The sequence below is a fragment of the Ambystoma mexicanum genome, chromosome 6p (genome assembly GCF_040938575.1).
Source record: "Ambystoma mexicanum isolate Mex_15411 chromosome 6p, UKY_AmexF1_1, whole genome shotgun sequence".
Classification (NCBI taxonomy): domain Eukaryota; kingdom Metazoa; phylum Chordata; class Amphibia; order Caudata; family Ambystomatidae; genus Ambystoma; species Ambystoma mexicanum.
In genome coordinates this window covers 3,490,225-3,512,887 of record NC_090935.1, presented here as the reverse complement: position 1 = coordinate 3,512,887, position 22,663 = coordinate 3,490,225, and the positions used below count along the sequence as shown (strand labels likewise).

The following is a 22,663-nucleotide window of genomic DNA, read 5'->3' as shown; positions in this document are numbered from 1 at the left end:
GTCCTGGGGATACAGACTCGATGACCCAGGAAGAAAAAGTGATCAACGAGAGATAAAGACCGTCAGACCTCCTACAGTGAGGGTGGAAAAAAAAAAAAATGAAAACCTTTGAAAGGAAAGCCGCGAACACAAGGCAGGAAGGAGGGTCAAAACAAAAGTCAAGTGCCAGACAACATCAGGAGGTTACAAGGGATCGTTGCTCAGATTTAACGAGCAATATAAATATCTACCGAAAGGCCACAGAGGATCAATTAACAAAACTGAGATACACGATTGATCATTCAAATCAGAGGGAAAAGGGGACAGGAATCGGTACTCAGAGACTGAAAGAAGTGGAAACAAGAACCAACCCCACCATCATACCACAAAAAAAGAGACAATAGACTAATTGCAGTGGAAAAGGAATTAAACCTCTATTGGCATCATGGAACACACAGGGTTTTGGACATCTCTACTCGGGGGAGAGTAATTTCCTAGTGAAATATGAATTCATTTGTATACAAGAGAGCTAGATCAGAAGAACTCCGGTGTGTGAAGGCTATCGAGTCTACATAAATCCGGCACAGAAAGGACCCTTAGGAAGACCTCGGGCAGGGCTGGTAACCCTAGTGTCGGAGGACTGTCAATTGCAAGCACTAGAACATCAAACCCCGAACCCGTTTCTACAGATACTCAAAGTGGTGAAAAACAGAGGTAGAAATGAAAGGAGACTCCTTCTAATAAACACATATTGGAACCCCTCAGAAATAGCCACGAGTAAATATCTAGTGGAGATAATGAGGGCTATTGATGCAGCAATGTTAGAGGATGAGGGCCAATTGATCATTTTATGCGGGGACCTAAATATTAAACTGCTGGATGAAAAGGGACTGCTGAAAAGAAGACAGACTCTGCCGCCTAACGAAAAACTCTGGCTCGCAGAAATGGACACCAGGGAGATGTCTATGTTGAACGGTCAAACAGTAGGGGACCTCCCAGGATCAAACACCTGGATAGCAAACTCGAGGGCTGCTTGCCTTGACTACTGTTTCGTTGCCAGAAACACCTTACCCTGGATAAACTCCTTCAAAGTAGTCCATCAGATGGTTAGTGACCATGCCCTGCTTGAAACTGAACTTCTCTGGAAGACGGAAGAGCCGAAGTACCGAAACTTTCCCGAATTGGTGTTATCGGGCGGACGCACAAGGCTAAAAATCAAAGCGAGCTCTATTCCCCTAGTAGTAGAGCGACTGAAACATAACGTTGAAGAAAACCAAGACACAGTGGACTATGGTTGTCTTTTGAAGGAATTTGAGATTAAGATCGGCCCTAACAAAAAACAAGCGGTGATAAGGAAACATGCACACAACAAAATCTTGGTGGTGAAACGAAGGGAACACCGTACAGAATTGAGGCGTCTGTGGAAAAGCTCCCTCACTAATAAAGAGGAACTCGTAAGACTCTGCAAACAGGCTTATAAAAACTGGCTAAAATCCACCAGGATGTGGAGAGCACAATTAGATGCTGAAAAAATGATGGCAGCAATAACCACGTCTAACTTAAGGTCCTTATGGGAGATAATCAATAAAGGGGGAGAACTCCAGACCGCATTGACATCTAGTAATGTGTCAAAGGAGGATTGGGTGAAGTTCTATACAGATCTCTTTCAGGAGAAAGACCCTATTAAGACCGAGCAAAGATCAGGAAACGAATGGTCAATTGACATTGAACGGGAAGATATCCTAATAAGGATACAAAAGTTTAGTTCATCTCGAGCGGCTGGCCCGGACGGCATCTCTAACTGTATGCTCAAGGAAAACAAGGAAGAGTGGGCAGATTTCATCTTAATATTAGTCCAGCAAATCTTAAGAACAAGATCAATACCCCAATCCTGGAAGGAGGCCCTAGTAGTACCTAAATATAAGAAAGGAAATCGTAACAACCCGAGGAACTATAGGCCTGTCGCCCTACTCGACTGTATAGGAAAATTGTTCTGTTCCATTCTGCTGAGAGATCTGAAAAATTGGGCAATAAAGACAGGGATTCTCGATAAGAGACAAACGGCATTCATGAGCAGCGTGGGAACATCATTGAATCTATTAATCCTGAATATACTCCAGCTACGACCATTAGAACAAAAGAGGAAAATATACCTGGGCTTCGTCGACCTGGAACAGGCCTTCGATGGGATCTGCAGAGAACTCCTATGGGCCAAATTAAGAAAGTGGAACTGTCCGCAGGATCTGCTTGAGGCAATTCAGGAACTATATACCAACACTTCAGTTCAGATAGTTGTCACAAAACAAGGAGATCTGACAGAGAAAATACCGACATCTAAGGGCATAAAGCAAGGGTGTGCACTGGCACCTTTCCTGTTCATTCTGTACTTAGCAGATATGAAAGGATCCCAGGACCAAATCCGTGCATTTCCTCCAGTATTTCAGGACAAAGCCCTCTCATGGATGGTGTATGCAGACGACGTTGTATTCGTGGATCAAACCCCCTTAGGTCTGCAAAGGCGAATTGTGGAATTTAAGTCCTACTTAAATCAAAATCACCTGAAGGTCAATGTAAAAAAATCCATGATCTTAAATAATGCAGTCGGCGCGTGGATCCAGAGCCAATAAACAGAAAAAGGGATTCATCTGGCCATTGGACAACCACCCACTGGAAATAGTGGACTCAACAGTCTACCTAGGGGTACTAATCAATAAGAACATCAATGAGCAAGGGCAATTAGACTCCATCAAATCAAAGCTGATAAAACTAACTAACCAAGCTCGAGCTCTCCACCAACGTTACGGATCCTTCTCAATGCTGCCAGTAATCACATTTTACAAACAAAAGGTAGTGGCAAGCTTAACATACGGAGCAGAATCCCTGCTAAATCTCCATTGGAAAACATGGGATGTGCTAGAGGCTTTTTTCTGGAGAAGGGTACTCAGGCTCCCGAATTGCCTCCCTGTCTCGACAATAAGACACGAACTAAGACTGCAATCGATGGAGTCAACGGTCCTGTGGAAGACCCTCTCCTTATACCGGAAGTGTATCCTTGATAAGCCGTCTATCCCATTCGAATTGCTAGCCAAAAAAGAGGTAAAAAAGAAAGACTTCCATTTTGAGGCTTGGAAACAGAACTGTCTCAAAATATTGGAATATCACCACATCAAAATTGCAACGCTAAAAGAAAACCCTGAGAAAGCGAAGAAAAACATGCGGGAAAAAGACTGGAACTCCACGGATAATCGGAAAATGCAGAACACAAACTGCCATAACCTTACGTGGGAACGAAGGGCATTGAACGAACCTCCCCCTTATCTGCGTCGATTTCCCTCTTCAAAATATAGGGACCTATTGATGAGATGCAGATTAAACATCCTGCCAACAAGAGAGGTCCAATGGATAAGGAAACAAATTCTAGTGGAAGACGCAAGATGCCGTTTCTGTAATGACCAGGAGATGTTGGAAACAGTGGAACATTGGCTGATTTTTTGTCCAGAATTAAGCGCCCAAAGGAGCCTATATTTAGGCGAATGGGTGGTCAACATAAATGAAACAACGGCTGAGGAATACTGGGAACGAATCATGATGGTGTACAAAATCGGCCCCACCCTAGAAGCCCTAAGATTCATAGAATCGATCCTAAAGGGACTAAAGGACGGAAACGTGGAATCTGGAGAGGACGGACACACATTAAAACATTAAGCATAACGATGGGGGGGCTGGGGAAAAGGACTTGGATCTTCTTTCTTTTGTTAAAAGTTGAAAAGAAATGTAACCAATAAAACAATAAAAAAACAAAAAAAAAAATCACATTTTATAAAAAAAAAGAAAACCTTGGGTACTATTCAAACAGTGTCATAAAAGGAATGAATAACCATTTGCAACTGTGGGCCACTTTTTCATTGGTGCCTGAGACAATTTTATGCTCCAGCTCGAACCTTCTATCTAGTAATCTTGCATGCTCCAATATAGATAGGCAATAGTGTAATACACTAGCAGGGGTCCTGAGGAGAACAGTGCTCCACTAGATATAGGCAATAGTGTAATAAAATAGAGGGGGGTCCTGAGGAGAAGGTTTAGGTTGAAATGCTCAAAAAAAAAAAAAAAAGTTGAAATGACCAAAAGTTTGAAAAATGCTACCACCAAAGGATCGAACACCAAAAGTTCGATCCTTTGGTGGTAGCATTTAATAAAAACGGGGGCTGCGGGGGTGTCCCCCGTGTTCCCCCGCTCACTATACTTCATGGTATAGTGAGCGGGGGCTGCGGGACACCCCCGCAGCCTTCTGTTAAAAAAAAAAAAAAGAAGAAAAGGAGCCTGCAGCGCTGGTTCCCTTTCACAGAAGTGAAAGGGAACTGGCACTGCAGGAACCAGCGTGAAGATGAAGGTAAGTGGGGTTTGTGTGTGTTTGGGGGGGGGTGTTTAGGGGTGTGTGGGGGGGTGTTTAGGGGTGTGTGGGGGGGTGTTTAGGGGTGTGTGGGGGTGTGGGGGTGTTTGGGTGTGTGTGTAGGGGTGGTGTGTGTGTGGGGGTGTGTGTGTGTGTGGGTGTTTGGGGGGGGGGGGTGTGAATTATCGCGGCTGTAATGTTCGAAAACAAAGTGTTCGAACTTTTAGTTATTCAAACACTTTGGTTTCGGTCATTTCAGCCACGATAATTTTGGCTTCGGCCAAATCACTGGGATTCGACGAGAAGGGTTTTTCACTAGAGATAGGCAAACGTGTAATACACTAGAGGTGATCCTGAGGAGATGAGTGTTCTAATAGAGATAAGCAATAGTGTAATACATTAGAGGGGGTCCAGAGGAAAAGATTATTCCAATAGATATAGGCAATAACATAATACACTAGATGGGATCCTGAGGGGAAGAGTGTTCCTCTAGAAATAGGCAATAGTGTAATACACTAGAGTGGCTCACAAGGAGAAGAGTGTTCCACTAGAGATGGAGACTAGTGTAATACACTAGAGGGGGATCCTGGGGAGAACAGTGTTTCCCTAGAGATAGGCAATAGTGTAATAAACTACAATTGCCAAACTCAGTCCCATTGAAGAAGCACCGTCTCCTCTCTGAAGCTTCCATTGCAGATGAGGATTCACCACCTACGTGTCCTTTCTCCTGGCGGATAGTATCATCCTGAAGTGTTTCCATATTAAGGAGACTGAAATGGATACAGAGGTTTATGTTTGCTCTGGTGCCCAATGAGGTTACTGTTCCGACTGAAGCTTTTTCCGCATTCACTGCACACATGAGGTTTCACCCCTGTATGTGTTCTATGGTGGATGGCAAGATTTTTCTTCACAGCAAACCCTTTCCCACATTCACTGCACTTGTGAGGTTTCTCACCTGTGTGTGTTCTGTGGTGGATAACCAGAATTCTCTTCTCAGCAAACCCTTTCCCACATTCAGTGCACTCATAAGGTTTCTCACCTGAATGTGTTCTCTGGTGGATAGTGAGCACTCCCTTCTGAGAAAACCCTTTCCCACATTCAGTGCACACATGAGGTTTCACACCTGTATGTGTTATCTGGTGACGGGCTAGCGCTCCCTTCACAGAAAACCCTGTCCCACATTCAATGCACTCATGAGGTTTCTCACCTGTATGTGTTCTCAGGTGGATAGTAAGTTGTCCCTTCTGAGAAAACCCTTTCCCACATTCAGTGCACACATGAGGTTTCTCACCTGAATGTGTTCTCTGGTGCAAAGTGAGCACTCCCTTCTGAGAAAACCCTTTCCCACATTCAGTGCACACATGAGGTTTCACACCTGTATGTGTTCTCTGATGGATAGTGAGTGTACCCTTATGAGCAAATTCTTTCCCACATGCAGTGCACTCATGAGGTTTCTCACCTGTATGTGTCATCTGGTGGTTAGTGAGCGCTCCCTTCCGAGCAAACGCTTTCCCACATTCAGTGCACACATGAGGTTTCTCACTTGTATGTGTTCTCTGGTGGATAGTAAGACTTCCCTTCTGAGAAAACCCTTTCCCACATTCACTGCACTCATGGGGTTTCTCGCCTGTATGTGTTCTCTGGTGGATAGTGAGCTTTCCATTCCGAGCAAACCCTTTCCCACATTCAGTGCACTCATGGGGTTTCTCGCCTGTATGTGTTCTCTGGTGGTTAATAAGAGCCCCCTTCTGAGCAAACCCTTTCCCACATTCAGTGCACTCATGTAATTTCTCACCTGTATGGGTACTCTGGTGGTTAATAAGAGCCCCCTTCTGAGCAAACCCTTTCCCACATTCAGTGCACTCATGTAATTTCTCGCCTGTATGTGTTCTCTGGTGGTTAATAAGAGCCCCCTTCTGAGCAAACCCTTTCCCACATTCAGTGCACTCATGTAATTTCTCACCTGTATGGGTACTCTGGTGGTTAATAAGAGCCCACTTCTGAGCAAACCCTCTCCCACATTCTGTGCACTCATGTGGTTTCTCACCTGTATGTGTTCTCTGGTGGTTAATAAGAGCCCCCTTCTGAGCAAACCCTTTCCCACATTCAGGGCACTCATGGGGTCTCTCACCTGTATGTGTTCTCAGGTGGATAGCAAGATTTCCCATAGCAGCGAACCCTTTCCCACATTCAGTGCACTCATGTGGTTTCTCACCTGTATGGGTTCTCTGGTGGTTAATAAGATCGCCCTTCTGAGCAAACCCTTTACCACAGTCAATACACACATCAGGTTTCTGGCCTGTATGTACTTGTTGGCAGATAAGTGTATCAGGCAAATGGACATTATTCTCAAATTCAGTGCACTGATGAGGATGTTTACCTATGTCCTCATGTGGGCAATACGTTTGTTTTTGAGATGGTAACATTCTCGACATGGTAAGCACGTGTATGGTTTCTCGCCAGTGTATTTTGACAGGCACTTAATAAAAGGCCCTTTTCCACTGATCCGTTCATCAAATTCAGGGCACAGGTGAGCTTTGTCGTATGTAGATCATTTCTGGTGACAAACACGCGTTTTCTCTGACTGAAGCTGTTAAAATATTCAGTGCATGGATGCTGTTAGTAATTAGATTTTACGGGTGTTTCCAAATAATTCTTTAAAGCAACTAGACTTACATTCAGAATGTATATAGACTAGCGCTCATATGTGTTCTCTCCGGAATAATAGGCAAAATAAAAGGCCTCGTCTCACTGCACATAAAGCACCGGTGCTATCATTATCAAACCCTATTGTGTAAGTTAGTCTGTAATGCTGGTTTCAGGCTTTCCACTTCATTAGTCCACAAATTTAACAATCACTGTCGTTGACTTTTCTGGGCCATCAGTCACCTATTGAAGGAAAATGAGAAGTACGTTATTAGTTTCAACACGTTCATAATCGCAGGCATCACATGTAACATGCAGAATGGTTCTCAGTAATTGTGCAATGGCGCTCAGTAATAGTGCAATGACTCAGTAATAGTGCAATGGCTCTCAGTAATAGTGCAATGGTGCTCAGTAATAGTGCAATGGTGCTCAGTAATAGTGCAATGGTGCTCAGGGATAGTGATGTGCATTAGTAGATTACTCACATAGTAATGAGGCACCCTGATAGGTGGAAGATTAGTGGTGCTCCAATGAGAACCTTAAACGCGATAGAGGTGATTTGCAGTAGGAATAGTGATTTGCAGTAGGAATAGTGCAATTTATACTTATTTAGAACGTTTTAGCATCCAAGAGCGAAAGAGAAAAAAAAAAACAGAGTGGGTGCCAAACATTTTAAGTGTATATATAATCATCATTCTAAATGACAAAACTAGTGCCTTAAAGCGCCACATTTCCATGTACAAATTATAAAGGCAGGTGTTTGAGCCTAGGTCAGCAGTTATTCACCAATATGACACATTTGACAACTCTATTGTGCAATTACCGATGACCTCATTTCATGCGGGCAAACACAAATCTATGCCAGCACTATTGAGGAAGCAAGGACTGAACTGAGATTGAAAGAGAAAGCACCAGTTTCATCCCATAGTGTGAATGGCACAGGCCCTGCTACACTGCATTTAAACATTGACTTTAAACAGATAATCTCGAAACACATCCCCCTTCCTTTCGGATTCACAGAAAGAACAAGCTTATGCCAGAGACCGATAGAATGAGGTAAAGTGTATGGGAGACTCCCCCCAACTTCCCTCTATTGTCCCATTTGACTTCCTAATTGTTTATACAAATGCCCTATTGCCATGTAATAAAGTTAATTGGCCCAAGGGGTACCACTTGTATTGCCCTGTACAAAATACCACAGGTTAAATCTCAGGAGGGGGACACACATGCAGTCTTACTGTTAAGGGGTGTGTGCAAATGGTTCTGTCACTTGCCAGTGTCCCAAAGCCTGTCTTTTTGTGGATTCTGATAAATGGACCCTACTTTCAAGATCAGCGTGCCCCTGCACCCCCTGTGCTGTGCCCTAGAATAGCTTCAATCTCAGCGTGCCCCTGCACCCCCTGTGCTGTGCCCAAGAATAGCTTCAATCTCAGCGTGCCCCTGAACCCCCTGTGCTGTGCCCTAGAATAGGTTCAATCTCAGTGTGCCCCTGCACCTCCTGTGCTGTGCCCTAGAATAGGTTCAATCTCAGCGTGCCCCTGCACCCCCTGTGCTGTGCCCAAGAATAGCTTCAATCTCAGCGTGCCCCTGCACCCTCTGTGCTGTGCCCAAGAATAGGTTCAATCTCAGCGTGCCACTGTACCCTCTGTGCTGTGCCCAAGAATACGTTCAATCTCAGTGTGCCCCTGCACCCCCTGTGCTGTGCCCTAGAATAGGTTCAATCTCAGCGTGCCACTGTACCCTCTGTGCTGTGCCCAAGAATACGTTCAATCTCAGCGTGCCCCTGCGCCCTCTGTGCTGTGACCAAGAACTCACTAAATGTCACCCTGAGAACTGCTCTCATCACATCTTTAGTATCTAGTGGGGATGGCGCCCCATCATTGCTAATATCCAACAACTTGGAAGGGAAAACAACGCAGAGCAACAGGGGTTCAAAACCCGGTCCCACGCTTAGAGACTGGACTCCAGCATGAAGAGCAATATACAAACCCATTTTAATGTTCATTCAATGTACTACCAAAATGAAAGAAGCTTTCTCACATACTCATTTCAAACACAACTGAATCCATTACTTCCAACAGGCAATCTGTTAATTTAATATTTGTCAATTCTTGGGGGATATAGGGATCCTATGATTGGAAAGGAGGCAAGTTGACATTTAACCCCAGATGCTTGTTTTGCAGAGGTCATTCTGCCAACACAGATTCACAACCATTCCTCCTCTCCAGTTTCACCCGGTGTCTAAAGAGAAGCAGTATTTAAGCTGTGATGTCATTTCTGGAGCCTTCTCTGCAGGCACCGTCCAGCTCTGCGAGAAGAGCCTAATGAAAGCCTTACTACTTGCTAGTCCACTGTGGCCGGTGGTGTCCTGAGAGCAATCTCATGCTCGAGGATTGGGCAGTGTTGTAAGCTATTGAGACTTGCTCGCTATTCTAATGTGACCTGTGGTGCCCTGAGAGCAATCTCATGCTCGAGGCTTGGGCAGTAGGTTATCATGGCAGTGTTGCCATGATAACCTATTGAGACTTGCTCGCTAGGCCAATGTGACCTGTGGTGCCCTGGGAATTATCTCATGCTCAAGGCTTGGGCAGTGTTGACATTATAACCTACTGAGACTTGCCTATACCAGACAACTATGCCATCATTAGATGTGATAGGGGTACCAACCAATCCAAAGGTGGCATAATCTTCAAAAGCTCCCTTGGGCTCAGACCTACTCCGCACTCGCAGATCCCCTCTGCTGAATTGTTATCAGTCAAATTACCCATCTCGCCCAACCACATTGCATCAATGCACCTCATCTACAGGCCACCAGGACCTATCGCCTCCTTCACTGAGGATATCTCCACTATCCTTGCTGCCAACACTAAGCCCACGTCACAAATAATATTACTTGGAGACCTCAATCTCGGCGTCCAAGACCCGATTAATTCCATAGCCCTCGACCTTGCCAACTCCCTAACGGATCTAGGCTTCACTCACCACATGCAGCAAGCTACGCACATCAAGTGTAAAACCCTTAACTGGCTTACAGACTTGAACTGCACAATTTACCTGTTGTCAATAACACCATGCCTATGGTCAGACCACCACAAAATAATCTTCACCATCAAAGCCTCCCCTCTAAAACAAACATAGCACCTGCCATTCCTACTCGCAACAAGAAGGACATCACGAAGGAGAAACTGCTCCCTTTAATTATCCCCCTTCTTAATAATATGTCATCATCTAATTCTGACCCTACAGTCCTAGTGGACACCTATAACCTCACTAGCCTAAAAGCTCTAAACGCTATAGCCCCACTATAATTGCGTAAACCAAAACCACGTCCACATCTGAATTTGTGGTTTACACCTCATCTCAGAGACCTCTGCAAAGCTGAAAGTAATGCAGAGGCACATTGGAAAAGCACCATCTGGCGCTAATAAAAGTTCCCCGATTACTGCATCATCTAACTCCAAAGAAACTATATTCCATGCCAAAAAAGATGCTCACAACAATCATATCTTGCTGGCCGAATTTAATACTAAAGAGCTCTTTAAGATCCTTAAAGAACTCCCGTAGCCCCATTAGACCAGTGTATCACAGATTCCGCCTGGAGCACCAACACCCAGAAAGACCTTCTTGATAAAATCTCAACATTACAAACTAAAATTAACATTAAAAAAATGTAGTTTAGTCCCAGATCCTGTACTCAACTCTGCATTTAACACCACAACTTCACCACATCCTGCCAAACCATTCAGCTTCTCACCGCTTTCCACTTGAGAAGTAGAGAACATTATTAAAAAGCTGAAACCTTCCAACTGTTAAGGTGACTCCTGCCTGGCACCCATCATTAAGGAGGCGGCCCACGAGCTTGCTCCCTTTATCACTACCTTCATAAACGCTTCCTTTAAATCTGGGATTGTCCCGGACAACCTCAAGGATGCCTGGGTTATCCCCTTAATCAAAAAACCTACCCTTGAGCCTAGTAACCCGGCTAATTACAGACCCATTACCACGATGCCCTTCCTCCTAATAATTCTGGACAGGGCAGCCTATTTACACATTCAGGCTTACCTTAAATCGAACAAACTCCATGGCCACTGTCAATCGGGCTTCCGTCCTAGACACGGAACAGAAACTTCCCTTATTTACCTATAAACACAAATTGAGGATTTAAAAGATAAAGGCAAGCTGCCCTACTTCTATTGCTTGACCTATCGGCAGCTTTCGATTTGGTCAACCACCAAATTTTGTGCCAACATCTTAAAACTGCTGCCCACTTCTCAGACGAAGCCACCGCCTGGATCGGATCATTCTTGCCAAACAAAACCATGCGTGTCTTTTCACCGACCACTTCTGCTGAACCATCACCAGTCCTGTGTGGGGGTCCCACAAGGATCTTGTGTCTCCCTGACACTATACAATGTATTTACAAAACCCCTCTTCGATATTCTCGACTATCTGGGTGTCTCCTATACCAATTATGCTGATGACACCCAGATACTATCCCTATCACTGGTAACCGTGCTATTGACTCTAAAGCACTTAACGATGTTTGCTCTGTCATCCACGCCTGGATGGCACATCATGGACTGTGTCTAAATGATGAAAAAACGGAGCTACTCACCCTAGGTTCACATACTAGACTCAGTAAACTGCACCTCACCTTCAAATCTTTCATTATTGACGGGAATAGCATTAACGTTTCTAATGATACAAAAACACTAGCAGGCCGATTCATGGAATCCCTTCCAAAAGTATTGCACGCGGCTGGCGCACAGCGTGCCCGTGCGAATGTCTGCGCCAGCCGCGTGCGATAAAACCAATTCCCGCGCACAGCGTATTCATGGATTCTCGCCTCCAAAAGCAGACGTGGCGCAGAGTATCGCAGCGACCCTGCAGCAGCGCCAGTTACGCCCCCAAGAACGCCCTCGCGCAAGGAAAAGCCATCAAGATCGCAAAACCATCGCAAAGGGCTGCGCCAACCCTGTACCAGTGCGAGAAGTAACACACGCGACCTGGGGGAGCGTGTGCGTGTATCACAGGGGTGCGCGAGAAGTTCCACACGCGATTGGCCTGGGCGCGTGTATTTCAGGGGCTCGCGGGTGGTTTCACACGCGATTGGCCTGGGCGCGTGTATTTCAGGGGCTCGCGGGTGGTTTCACACGCGATCGGGCCTGGGGGAGCGTGTGCGTGTATTTCAGGGGTGCGCGAAAGTTCCACACGCGATTGGCCTGGGCGCGTGTATTTCAGAGGTGCGCGAAAGTTCCACACGCGATTGGCCTGGGCGCGTGTATTTCAGGGGCTCGCGGGTGGTTTCACACGCGATTGGCTTGGGCGCGTGTATTTCAGGGGCTCGCGGGTGGTTTCACACTCGATCGGGCCTGGGGGAGCGTGTGCGTGTATTTCAGGGGTGCGCGAGAAGTTCCACACGCGATTGGCCTGGGCGCGTGTATTTCAGAGGTGCGCGAGAAGTTCCACACGCGATTGGCCTGGGCGCGTGTATTTCAGGGGCTCGCGGGTGGTTTCACACGCGATCGGGCCTGGGGGAGCGTGTGCGTGTATTTCAGGGGTGCGCGAGAAGTTCCACACGCGATTGGCCTGGGCGCGTGTATTTCAGAGGTGCGCGAGAAGTTCCACACGCGATTGGCATGGGCGCGTGTATTTCAGGGGCTCGCGGGTGGTTTCACACGCGATTGGCCTGGGCGCGTGTATTTCAGGGGCTCGCGGGTGGTTTCACACGCGATCGGGCCTGGGGGAGCGTGTGCGTGTATTTCAGAGGTGCGCGAGAAGTTCCACACGTGATTGGCCTGGGCGCGTGTATTTCAGGGGCTCGCGGGTGGTTCCACACGCGATTGGCCTGGGCGCGTGTAATTCAGGGGTGCGCGGGAAGTTCCACACGTGAATTGCACGTGTGGGTCCTCCCAGGTGTCCCCTCTACACCCTCCACGGCCCCTGCAGGTGGCTCACACCACAGGGGCCTACCCTGCACGTGTCCTGCAGGCACCCCATCCACCATGGCCATGACCCCCAGCCAACCTACATGTCAACTTGCACTACTGCCCACCAACGCATGTCCCCCTGCACCCCCAGTCACCAGGGGCACCCTCCACCAGGCCCCCACCCATGTCTCCCACCACCCCCACCCCCCAGCAGTGCAGGGGCACCCACCACCAGGCCCCCACCCATGTCTCCCACCACCCCCACCCCCCCAGTCACCAGGGGCAGCCTCCACCAGGCCCCCACCCATGTCCAACTCATGTTCCCCACCACCCCCACCCCCCAGCACTGTGGGGCACCTGCCAGCAGGGCCCCCACCCATGTCCAACTCATGTTCCCCACCACCCCCACCCACCAGCACTTTGGGACACCTGCCAGCAGGCCCCCACCCATGACCAACTCATGTTCCCCACCACCCCCACCCCCCAGCACTGTGGGGCACCTGCCAGCAGGCCCCCACCCATGTCCAACTCATGTTCCCCACCACCCCCCAGCACTGTGGGGCACCTGCCAGCAGCCCCCCACCCATGTCCAACTCATGTTCCCCACCACCCCCACCCCCCAGCACTGTGGGGCACCTGCCAGCAGGCCCCCACCCATGTCCCATCCATGCCCCCCTGCACCTGGGTCCCAACAATCCCCAATCATGTCCGTAATGCCCATCCTCCCCTGCCAAAAGGCCCAACCAACTATCACACCCACCCACATATCAAAGGCAATTACATGTTACACCCCCAATTCAAATAATGCACATGAACACATATCTGTCACACACAATGGCTGCAAGTGAATGACAAAACACCCAACATGACATGCCTGAAAGCAATGAGATGATACGACACATTGAAGAATGAAAAAAAAAAATGTATTGAACAGCAAGTAGAATTGAAATGAAATAAGAAAAACCACAAAGCAAATCAAACAAAACAAGATGAATGTCCAAGAAAATAATCCAAAAAATTAAAAAAGCCAATGAAGAACTATTAACAAGATCATCCCGGGTCCATGAGCCCAACCAAATGAAACCTAACTATGACTACTAACTAAAAACTGAACTATATACAAAAATGTGGTGCATTGACCAATCACAACCAAAAAAAAGAACAAAAAAATCAAAGGAAACCTAACACTAACTATACAACTATATACAAAGGCAGCGGGCTAGTCTGACGGCTCACTGGTTGTTGTCATGGGCCAGGGCATCATCGAACTCCTGGTCAATGGCTAGGAGGCGGGCATGTTCCCTGGCCCCGAGGTCCCGCAGGGATAATGCAGTGTCCAGCTCCATCTCCCTGCGAAGACCCTCAAGGCACTCAGCCCGCCTCAGCGCCCTCCGCATGGAGTCCTCCGCCCTTACCATTGTGAGCCGTTCCTCCTCTGCCCGCTGCCGCTCCGCACCTATCCGCTGGCACAACCGCTCCCACACGGAAGCCACTCCCATTCCAGGGTTCTCCTGCCCTCCGGCCTATGCCTGCACCCCTGATGTTGATGGCCCCGAGCCATGATGCCTCCCACGTTGAGCCTGCTGCTGCCTCCGACGCAACTGCCTGTGCCAGCACGACGGCATCCAGGCTGATGGAAACCACCGACGCCGTCGTGCACGTGCACTGCCCGATGATGCCGTCACATCCTCCATCTGCTGGGGTCCAGTTGCTGTGTTGTCCACCCCTGCTGGACCTCCGACTCCCGACTGTGGCAGGGATGGGATCCCCACCGAGCTGGCTGCATTGGTCAGGGCAGGTCCACAGGGGGCCCTGGTGGTATCTGGGCCAGAAGACGGCAAGGAGAACGACTGGCGTATAGTCTCCACAGAGGAGGAGAGGGCCGCCAGATGGGCCGACACATGCAGGAAACCCCCGAACATGGCCGATCCCAATTGGGCCACGTCGGCATGGTGCTCTTCGTGATGACGTGCGTGCTCCTCCTGGGAAGCACGCACGGCATCACGAATCACAGCCGTGCGCATCGCAACCCCAATCAGGACCTTCTCCATACAGCCAGGGGTCCCCTCGTCTGCAGGTGGAGGGGAGTTAGATGACATGGACATCCCCTCTACCTGCGGACGGGCCTGGGACGGGGCATCCCTGCTGGTGCATGGTGGTGCACCCACAGGGTCAGGGACAGCGACATGCACAGGCCCCTCCATGGTGACCTGTGCTGCCTCCTGCCCCTGGACTGCACCACTTGCACCAGCAGGGATGCCCCCACCAGGCCCCATGTGCGCCTCAGTGGCGGCCTCCTCCTCCTCTGTGGAACCCACCAACCTGGATGGCTCCTCACCGTCTACCGCCGTAGCAGGCCCCTGTGGGGGCTCACCCACCCCTTCCGCTGCAGCCATGGGGGCATCTCCGCCGCCTTGCTCCACAGCGCCGTCTCCGCCCTCTTCTTCACTAGCTGCTGCGTAGAGGGAGACATGAAACACAAGCATCAGGGTACTGTACAATGGTCCCCTAGACAGGAAGCAATAGCAGATGAGTGCCACTGTCAAAGTACACTTCCATCATGTCACTCGACAACACATGGGTCAGTCCAGGCAAAACACACACAGTGACAGTCATGGTGCATGCCATGGACAGTTCCATACATGTCCAATGGACTCTCGAATCATACAATGTAATGGTACTCACATGCATCATGGGTCATGCCTATCACATGCACACACTTCACCTCAGTCACATCCATCTGGCCCCGTACACCCCAATCACAGTGCATACAAGGATGACTAGGCTGCATCAGTGAATCTGTAAATTGTCACAGACATGTGTCATGCATCCATGGCATTCACAAGTCATAGATACGCAGGTCAGGCACACAGACATGGATACCATATATGTACCTGGCATCAGCACCCATCCCTCACCCCCACCCATGTCCAGGAACAGAGACTGCCATGCTCTCATGTGTGCAATCTGCACAGGGCTCCCCATGTCGCATTTGGACACATGCAACAACCGTGCGGTTCACACAATACTGGTCGCACATGCATTACCATGATGTCCCTGCACACATACATGCGTACATGGCCTATGGCCATGGCCTATGTCACACATGCAGGCAAGTATCAGACAACCAGCACACTGCAACATGCCCTGTCTCACACAGCAATGCTTGGCCACTTACCGCTCAACTCCAGACGGGTCTCCCTCTCAAGGACCTGGGCGTGGAGCGCTGGGTGTACGCGTTCCAGGACCCCCATCTGGATGGAACTCATGCGGCCCCGGCCCCCCTCCACGAGGCGCCGGGCCTTTATGAGGGTCCTGGACCTCAAGTCCTCCCCGCGCTTCTTGACCTTCTGGATGGAGCGGGTTGCCACCCCCTCCGCGTTGATGGCAACCACACAGTCGTCCCAGATCCTCTCCCGTCCTTCCTTGTTGGCGCGGGACAATCCGAAGAGGGCATCATACTGCCCCAGGACTTGCTCCACCAGGACACCAACAGTGAAGCTGGTGCCCCTCTGCCCCTCTGGCCGGGGGTTGCCACTGGTGTCAGATGTTGATGTGCCCGACATGGCAACCCCAGGGGTAGGAGTGGATGGGCAACTGGGTCCTGGGGCTGGGCTGTGGAGCGATGTTATCTGAGTCGGGAGTCTTCTGTTCCAGCAGGGGTGGACACAGCAACTGGACCCCTGCAGATGGATGATGTGCAGGCACCAAATGGCAGGGCACGGAGGCAGCAGCAGATGGCACGTGGGAGGCTGCTCGGGGCACTGAGGGGCAGTGATTCGGCCTTCTGGGCAGGAGCGTGGTCTTCCGTGTGTTTTCGCGTGGCCAGCTTGATACGGAGTGATTTGGCACGTGAAAATCCTGCACGTCAGCGTGAGATTCGAGGAAAGGGCCTTAGCGCGTAGGCGCGTCAGCACGCGTACGCGATTTCATTGGACCAAAGGCCCTTACAGCGTAAGCGCGTCTGTGGAGTTTTGCGCACGGGCGTTGCCCTGGCAGGGCTTCTCTGTACGTGCTTTTCGTGTGGTGCGTGTGTTTTCCATCCGTTGGGGTTCACACGCTATTACTTCACAGCGGGTGTTGGCTACGCGTTCTTCTAAACGCAAGGCAGACGGTGAGTGGTACCCCGCTCCCCCCCAGGCCTGATCGCGTGTAAAAACACCCGCGAGCCTCTGGAATACACGTACCCCGCTCCCCCAGGCCCGATCGCGTGTAAAAACACCTGCGAGCCTCTGGAATACACGTACCCCGCTCCCCCAGGCCCGATCGCGTGTAAAACTTTGCGCGCACCCCTGGAATACCCGCACGCAGCCCAATCGCGTGTGGAACTTCACGCGCACCCCTGAAATACACGCGCCCAGCCAAAACGCGTGTGAAACTTCTCGCGCACCCCTGATATACACGCACCCAGCCAAAACGCGTGTATGACTTCGCGCGCACCCCTGAAATGCACGCACACGCTCCCCCAGGCACAATCGCTGAGCTGTGTATACGGTATTTTTTAAGCGCACATTTTGGCGCACATGTATTGGGACGCTACCGCCTGCTTTCTGTGGCGTACGGGTATGGGCCTGTGCGCGTCTTTGGCCGTGCGCGGTTTTACCCGATTCGATTCCATGAATGCCTGTTGTTGGCGAGCGTCTGGGCGTTCCGCGCACTTGCCTCCTGGACCTCCCCTGTGACGCCCACATTTTCACGAGTTGTTCCCCATTCCGCGTGTCACGCCCCGTTTTCCGCCTACTTTTGGGATGTGCGCCGCGCTATGTGCGAATTCGCTGTGGCTTTATCGCACAGCGTTAGATGACCTGTGCGCTAGCATGCGGCGCGCACTTTTTCAGCGCACATCCCACATTTTGCTCGTGCCCGTGCTTCCATGAATGGATGTGCGCTGTTTTCTGTGCGATATTCTGCGATTTTTTCTGTGGCACTACGAATCGCACGTTTTCGCACGCGTGCGCCGGTTTTTCCGCGCACATTATTTCCATGAATCGGCCTACAGGTATCTATCTTGATTCCACCCTGTCACTCACAAGACAAACTAATGCTGTGGTATCAGCATCGGCCTACACTTGCAAGCTTATAACAGCATGTAGACCTTTCCTAACGGCCCCCAACTGCATCATCCTCGTCAGAACCCTTGTTATGGCAAACATTGATTATTTTAATGCCCTAGATTTAGGGACCAGCCAAAGAAATAGCAATAAGCTCCAGTTCACCCAGAAAAATGCTATAAGGGTAGCTCTCAACATCCCTAGGAAACTTCCTATCTCCGACACACGACATAGTCTACACTGGCTCCCTGTTGCCTAAAGAATATCACTCAAAACTCTTGCTTTGACTCACAAATCCCAAGCTAACCAGGCACCCATCCATCTTGCCTACGGCTTCACTGCCCACACTCCTAGCAGACCCTCAAGATCTGCTCAAGCCCACTCATTGTCTATTCCCAGACTGAAGCTCCAGAAGGCAGGTGGATCTAGTTTCCCAGTCCTGGGTGCAAAAATCTGGAATACATTACCTCCTACACTCAGAGCTGAACCTTCTTACCATGCATTTAAGAATAAAGTCAAAACTTGGCTCATCGAGCAGGACCACACTACGTCATTTACGTAAACTTGCCGCTCTTCTACAACCATCTCTCTTTACCTCCTGTAAATATACTTGCCTACGTTAGTAACTGTGCCTCTGTTATAAATATGTTACTCACTCTAGTTAATATTGCCTCTTTGTAAGGTATGTACTCCTTGCTGCATTTTGCCCTTGATGTACATCACTGTTATCATATCTGATATCATAACCACCAATTGGTTATGCCTGAACGCTATGAAGACAGAGCTTATGATTTTTGGCTCACGACAGGCACAAACTAAGTTGGGACAAGAGTACGTGGGTTTCACTATCGATGGTAGTTTTATCAATACGGTTCGGAAAGTGAAAACTTTGGGTACATATATGAATAGCGAAGTCGACTGCCAAGCCCATGTCGCAGCTATTACTATCAGTACCAATCACTACCTTAAAGTGCTTAGGCAAATCGCTCCTCTAGTCTCGGTCGAGAATCGCACGAAACTTGTGAGAGCCGTTATTTTGCCTCGCATTGATTATTGCAATGCACTCTTGGGTGGAGCAAGCAATGCAGACATCCAAGAGTTACAAAAAATCCAAAATAAGGCTATTCGCGTCATTTTTAAAATGAAGTACTCCGAACCCACATCGATCGCCAGAAAAAAATTACACTGGCTCCCGGTAAAAAATAGAATCCAATTTAAATTGATGACCACATGCCACAAATGTATCTTTGGCAGCGCTCCGGCATACCTCAAAGATATCATTGGCATTTACCAGCCAAAGAGAAATCTCAGGTCAGCAGACGCCAATCTCCTTATACAACATCGAGTGAAACGCACCCGAGGTACGGGTAGAGCCTTCCATCTCCAAGGAGCTAAAGCATGGAATGCTCTGCCAACATTCTTGCGTAAAACTTCAGACCTCCTTACTTTCCGCAAACAACTAAAAACCTATCTCTTTCTTTTAGAGTAATCCTGTGGTAGTTCTTGCTACAGTATTCTGCTCTCTGCGTCTGGATGCCTACGGGCTTTGACGCGGTACAAATATATTAACATAACATAACATGTGCCTTTCCTTGTAACCATTGAACCTTCCTTAAGAAATGCGCCCAGATGCCTTTGGGCCAGGTGCGCAATACAAATAAACAAACAAATGCTACCCTTTCCTCTCAGAATGGCTGGTGGCAGTGGTTTTACAACGAACTACGATGATTTTTGCCGACCGCTAACTGTTCATAGCTCTGGTAGCGTTAAATCGCGGGAGCCATGTTTTTCAAGATGGCGTCTGAGCCTCCTTTGTTTAAAAAGATCCCAGTCTTTTTTTTTCGCCATTTATTTGTGGAAAAGTCCTTCTAGAGTTCGTCTCTGTGCGCCAATCCAGGTTTGGTCCATTCGTTCATTCGCCTTTGGCAGGCTTAAGGAGTGAAGACCGCCTCTGGCGCCCGAGTGTCTGGGATGGGCAGGAAGTGAGGGAGGTGCCCGAAACTCCCTGTGCTTAGTCTCCTAGGAGACCCAAGTGTACTCTGTGGTGATTGGCTGGCTGACTGTCCGGTAAGGACCGCCACCCTGCTGGGCGAGTGACAGCTAGGCTGGAATGAATGGGAGAGAGCTGAATAAAAGGCGAGTCTCTTGGCTTGGAAGGCAGAGTCGACCACTGGAACAAAAGAACCGAAGGCGAGCTTGAAAAGGACGGCTGCTGCAACTCCTGGACCGTTGGTTTGCCCGGTGAAGCCCTGCTGCAGGTCCGAATCGTCAAGTTCACCTCGACAGAGAAGCCCCTGCAAGGACGATTTCTTCCTTTGAGTTGGTGGGACCAATCAACTCGACACTAAGCCACCTGGATACTCATCTTGGAGCTGGTTGCAGTTTCCTCAGAGTGCTGCAGCAAACCGTATAGCCATGGAGAGAGACATCAGTTTGTGTGCTTGACTTACAGCTACCGGAATTGAAGTTTTGTGAAGCTTTTTGACTGTTCAAGTGCAGTGCAGGAGTCCCCCGAAGTCCTCCTTGTCCCCACGACTGAGGCACAGGAGCAGCGAGATCTGCAGGAACTGCCAGGAACAGAAGTCATCAGCTGAATTTTTCTTCATTTGTAAGGTACTGTAAAACCAGACTGAGAGTACTTACCTCTCGCGGTTAAAGTGCTTGAAACTTTCCCAACGCACACGCCTAATCAGGTTGTGATCCAACATATGATTTTTCTTGCTACAAACTATTCCTTAGAACTTTTGCAGGCACTTTTCCATTTAACTACCAGAACTGCTTTATCCTATGCAAGACTTTACCACATTGACTTTGGCCTAGCATATTGAATTGAATCTTCTGGCGAACTCTAAATATTTGCACTGTCTGAGAATAATTGTAGCCTTTTACCAAACGGTACTGCTCTTTGATTCTGCTGTACTGCCGCCTTTGGATTTACAGGGTAATTCATAGAATTTCGCAGAAAAGTGTCGCAAGCGGCTGGCGCAGAGTGTCCGCGTGCGATTGTCTGCGCCAGGCACGTGCGCTAAAACCGATTTCCACGCACAGCGTATTCATGGAATTTAGGCTCCCAAACCAGCCGTGGCGCAGAGTATCGCAGCGACCCTGCAGCAGCGCCAGTAACGCCCCCAAGAACGCCCTCGCGCAAGGAAAAGCCATCAAAATCGCTAAATCATCGCAAAGGGCTGCGCTAACCCTGGACCAGTTTACAGGGCTGCCAAACAAGGAACGCAAAGCGGGTAGCGTGCATATCAGGGGTACGCGTGAAGTTATACACGCGATTAGCCAGGCTGCCAGGGTACGTGTATTTCAGGGGTGCGCGGGAAGTTCAACACGCGATAGTCCAGGGAACGTGTATTACAGGGGTACGCGGGAAGTTCAACACGCAATTGTCCAGGGAACGTGTATTACAGGGGTACGCGGGAAGTCTTACATGCGATTAGCCAGGGCACGTGTAATACAGGGGTACGTGGGAATTATCACACGCGATTTGGCTGGGTACGTGTATTACAGGGGTACACGGGAAGTTCTACACGCGAATCGGCTGGGTACGTGTATTACAGGGGTGCGCGGGAATGATCACACGCGATTTGGCCTGGTACGTGTATTACAGGGGTGCGTGGTAATGATCAGACGCGATTTGGCTTGGTACGTGTATTACAGGGGTGCGTGGGAAGTTCTACACGCGATTGGCCAGGGTACGTGTATTACAGGGGTACGTGGGAATTATCACACGCGATTTGGCTGGGTACGTGTATTACAGGGGTACACGGGAAGTTCTACACGCGAATCGGCTGGGTACGTGTATTACAGGGGTACGCGGGAATGATCACACGCGATTTGGCTTGGTACGTGTATTACAGGGGTGCGTGGGAAGTTCTACACGCGATTGGCCAGGGTACTTGTATTACAGGGGTACGTGAGAATTATCACACGCGATTTGGCTGGGTACGTGTATTACAGGGGTACACGGGAAGTTCTACACGCGATTCGGCTGGGTACGTGTATTACAGGGGTGCGCGGGAATAATCACATGCGATTTGGCCAGGTACGTGTATTACAGGGTTGTGCGTGAATTATCACACGCAATTAGGCTGGGTGGCTCCTCACAGGTGTTCCCTGTACACCCTCCACGGCCCCAGCAGGCAGCCCACAAAACAGGGGACTACCCTGCACACCTGCTCATGTCCCCCTGCACCCCCAGCTCCCAGCAGTGCAGGGTCACCCTCCACCAGGCCCCCACTCATGTCTCCCACCACCCCCACCCCCCTGCCACCATGGGCAGCCCCCACCAGGCCCCCACTCATGTCTCCCACCACCCCCACCCCCCAGCAGTGCAGGGTCACCCTCCACCAGGCCCCCACTCATGTCTCCCACCACCCCCACCCCCCAGCAGTGCAGGGTCACCCTCCACCAGGCCCCCACTCATGTCTCCCACCACCCCCACCCCCCTGCCACCATGGGCAGCCCCCACCAGGCCCCCACTCATGTCTCCCACCACCCCCACCCCCCAGCAGTGCAGGGTCACCCTCCACCAGGCCCCCACTCATGTCTCCCACCACCCCCACCCCCCAGCAGTGCAGGGTCACCCTCCACCAGGCCCCCACTCATGTCTCCCACCGCCCCCACTCATGTCTCCCACCACCCCCACCCCCCAGCAGTGCAGG

General features: G+C 49.7%; 1 protein-coding gene across 2 annotated transcripts in view; it reads right to left on the bottom strand.

Annotated features, from left to right (window-relative positions):
• Positions 1–4,529: 4,529 nt before the first annotated feature.
• LOC138511114 (zinc finger protein 615-like) overlaps positions 4,530–22,663 on the bottom strand; it is a 306,454-nt gene continuing 288,320 nt past the window's right edge. For both annotated transcript variants that reach the window (XM_069626597.1, XM_069626598.1), the window contains exon 3: positions 4,530–7,258. In XM_069626597.1, coding sequence (XP_069482698.1) covers positions 5,131–6,804 — 1,674 coding nt within the window. In that variant the 5' untranslated portion in view covers positions 6,805–7,258 and the 3' untranslated portion in view covers positions 4,530–5,130. The remainder of the gene's footprint in view (positions 7,259–22,663) is intronic.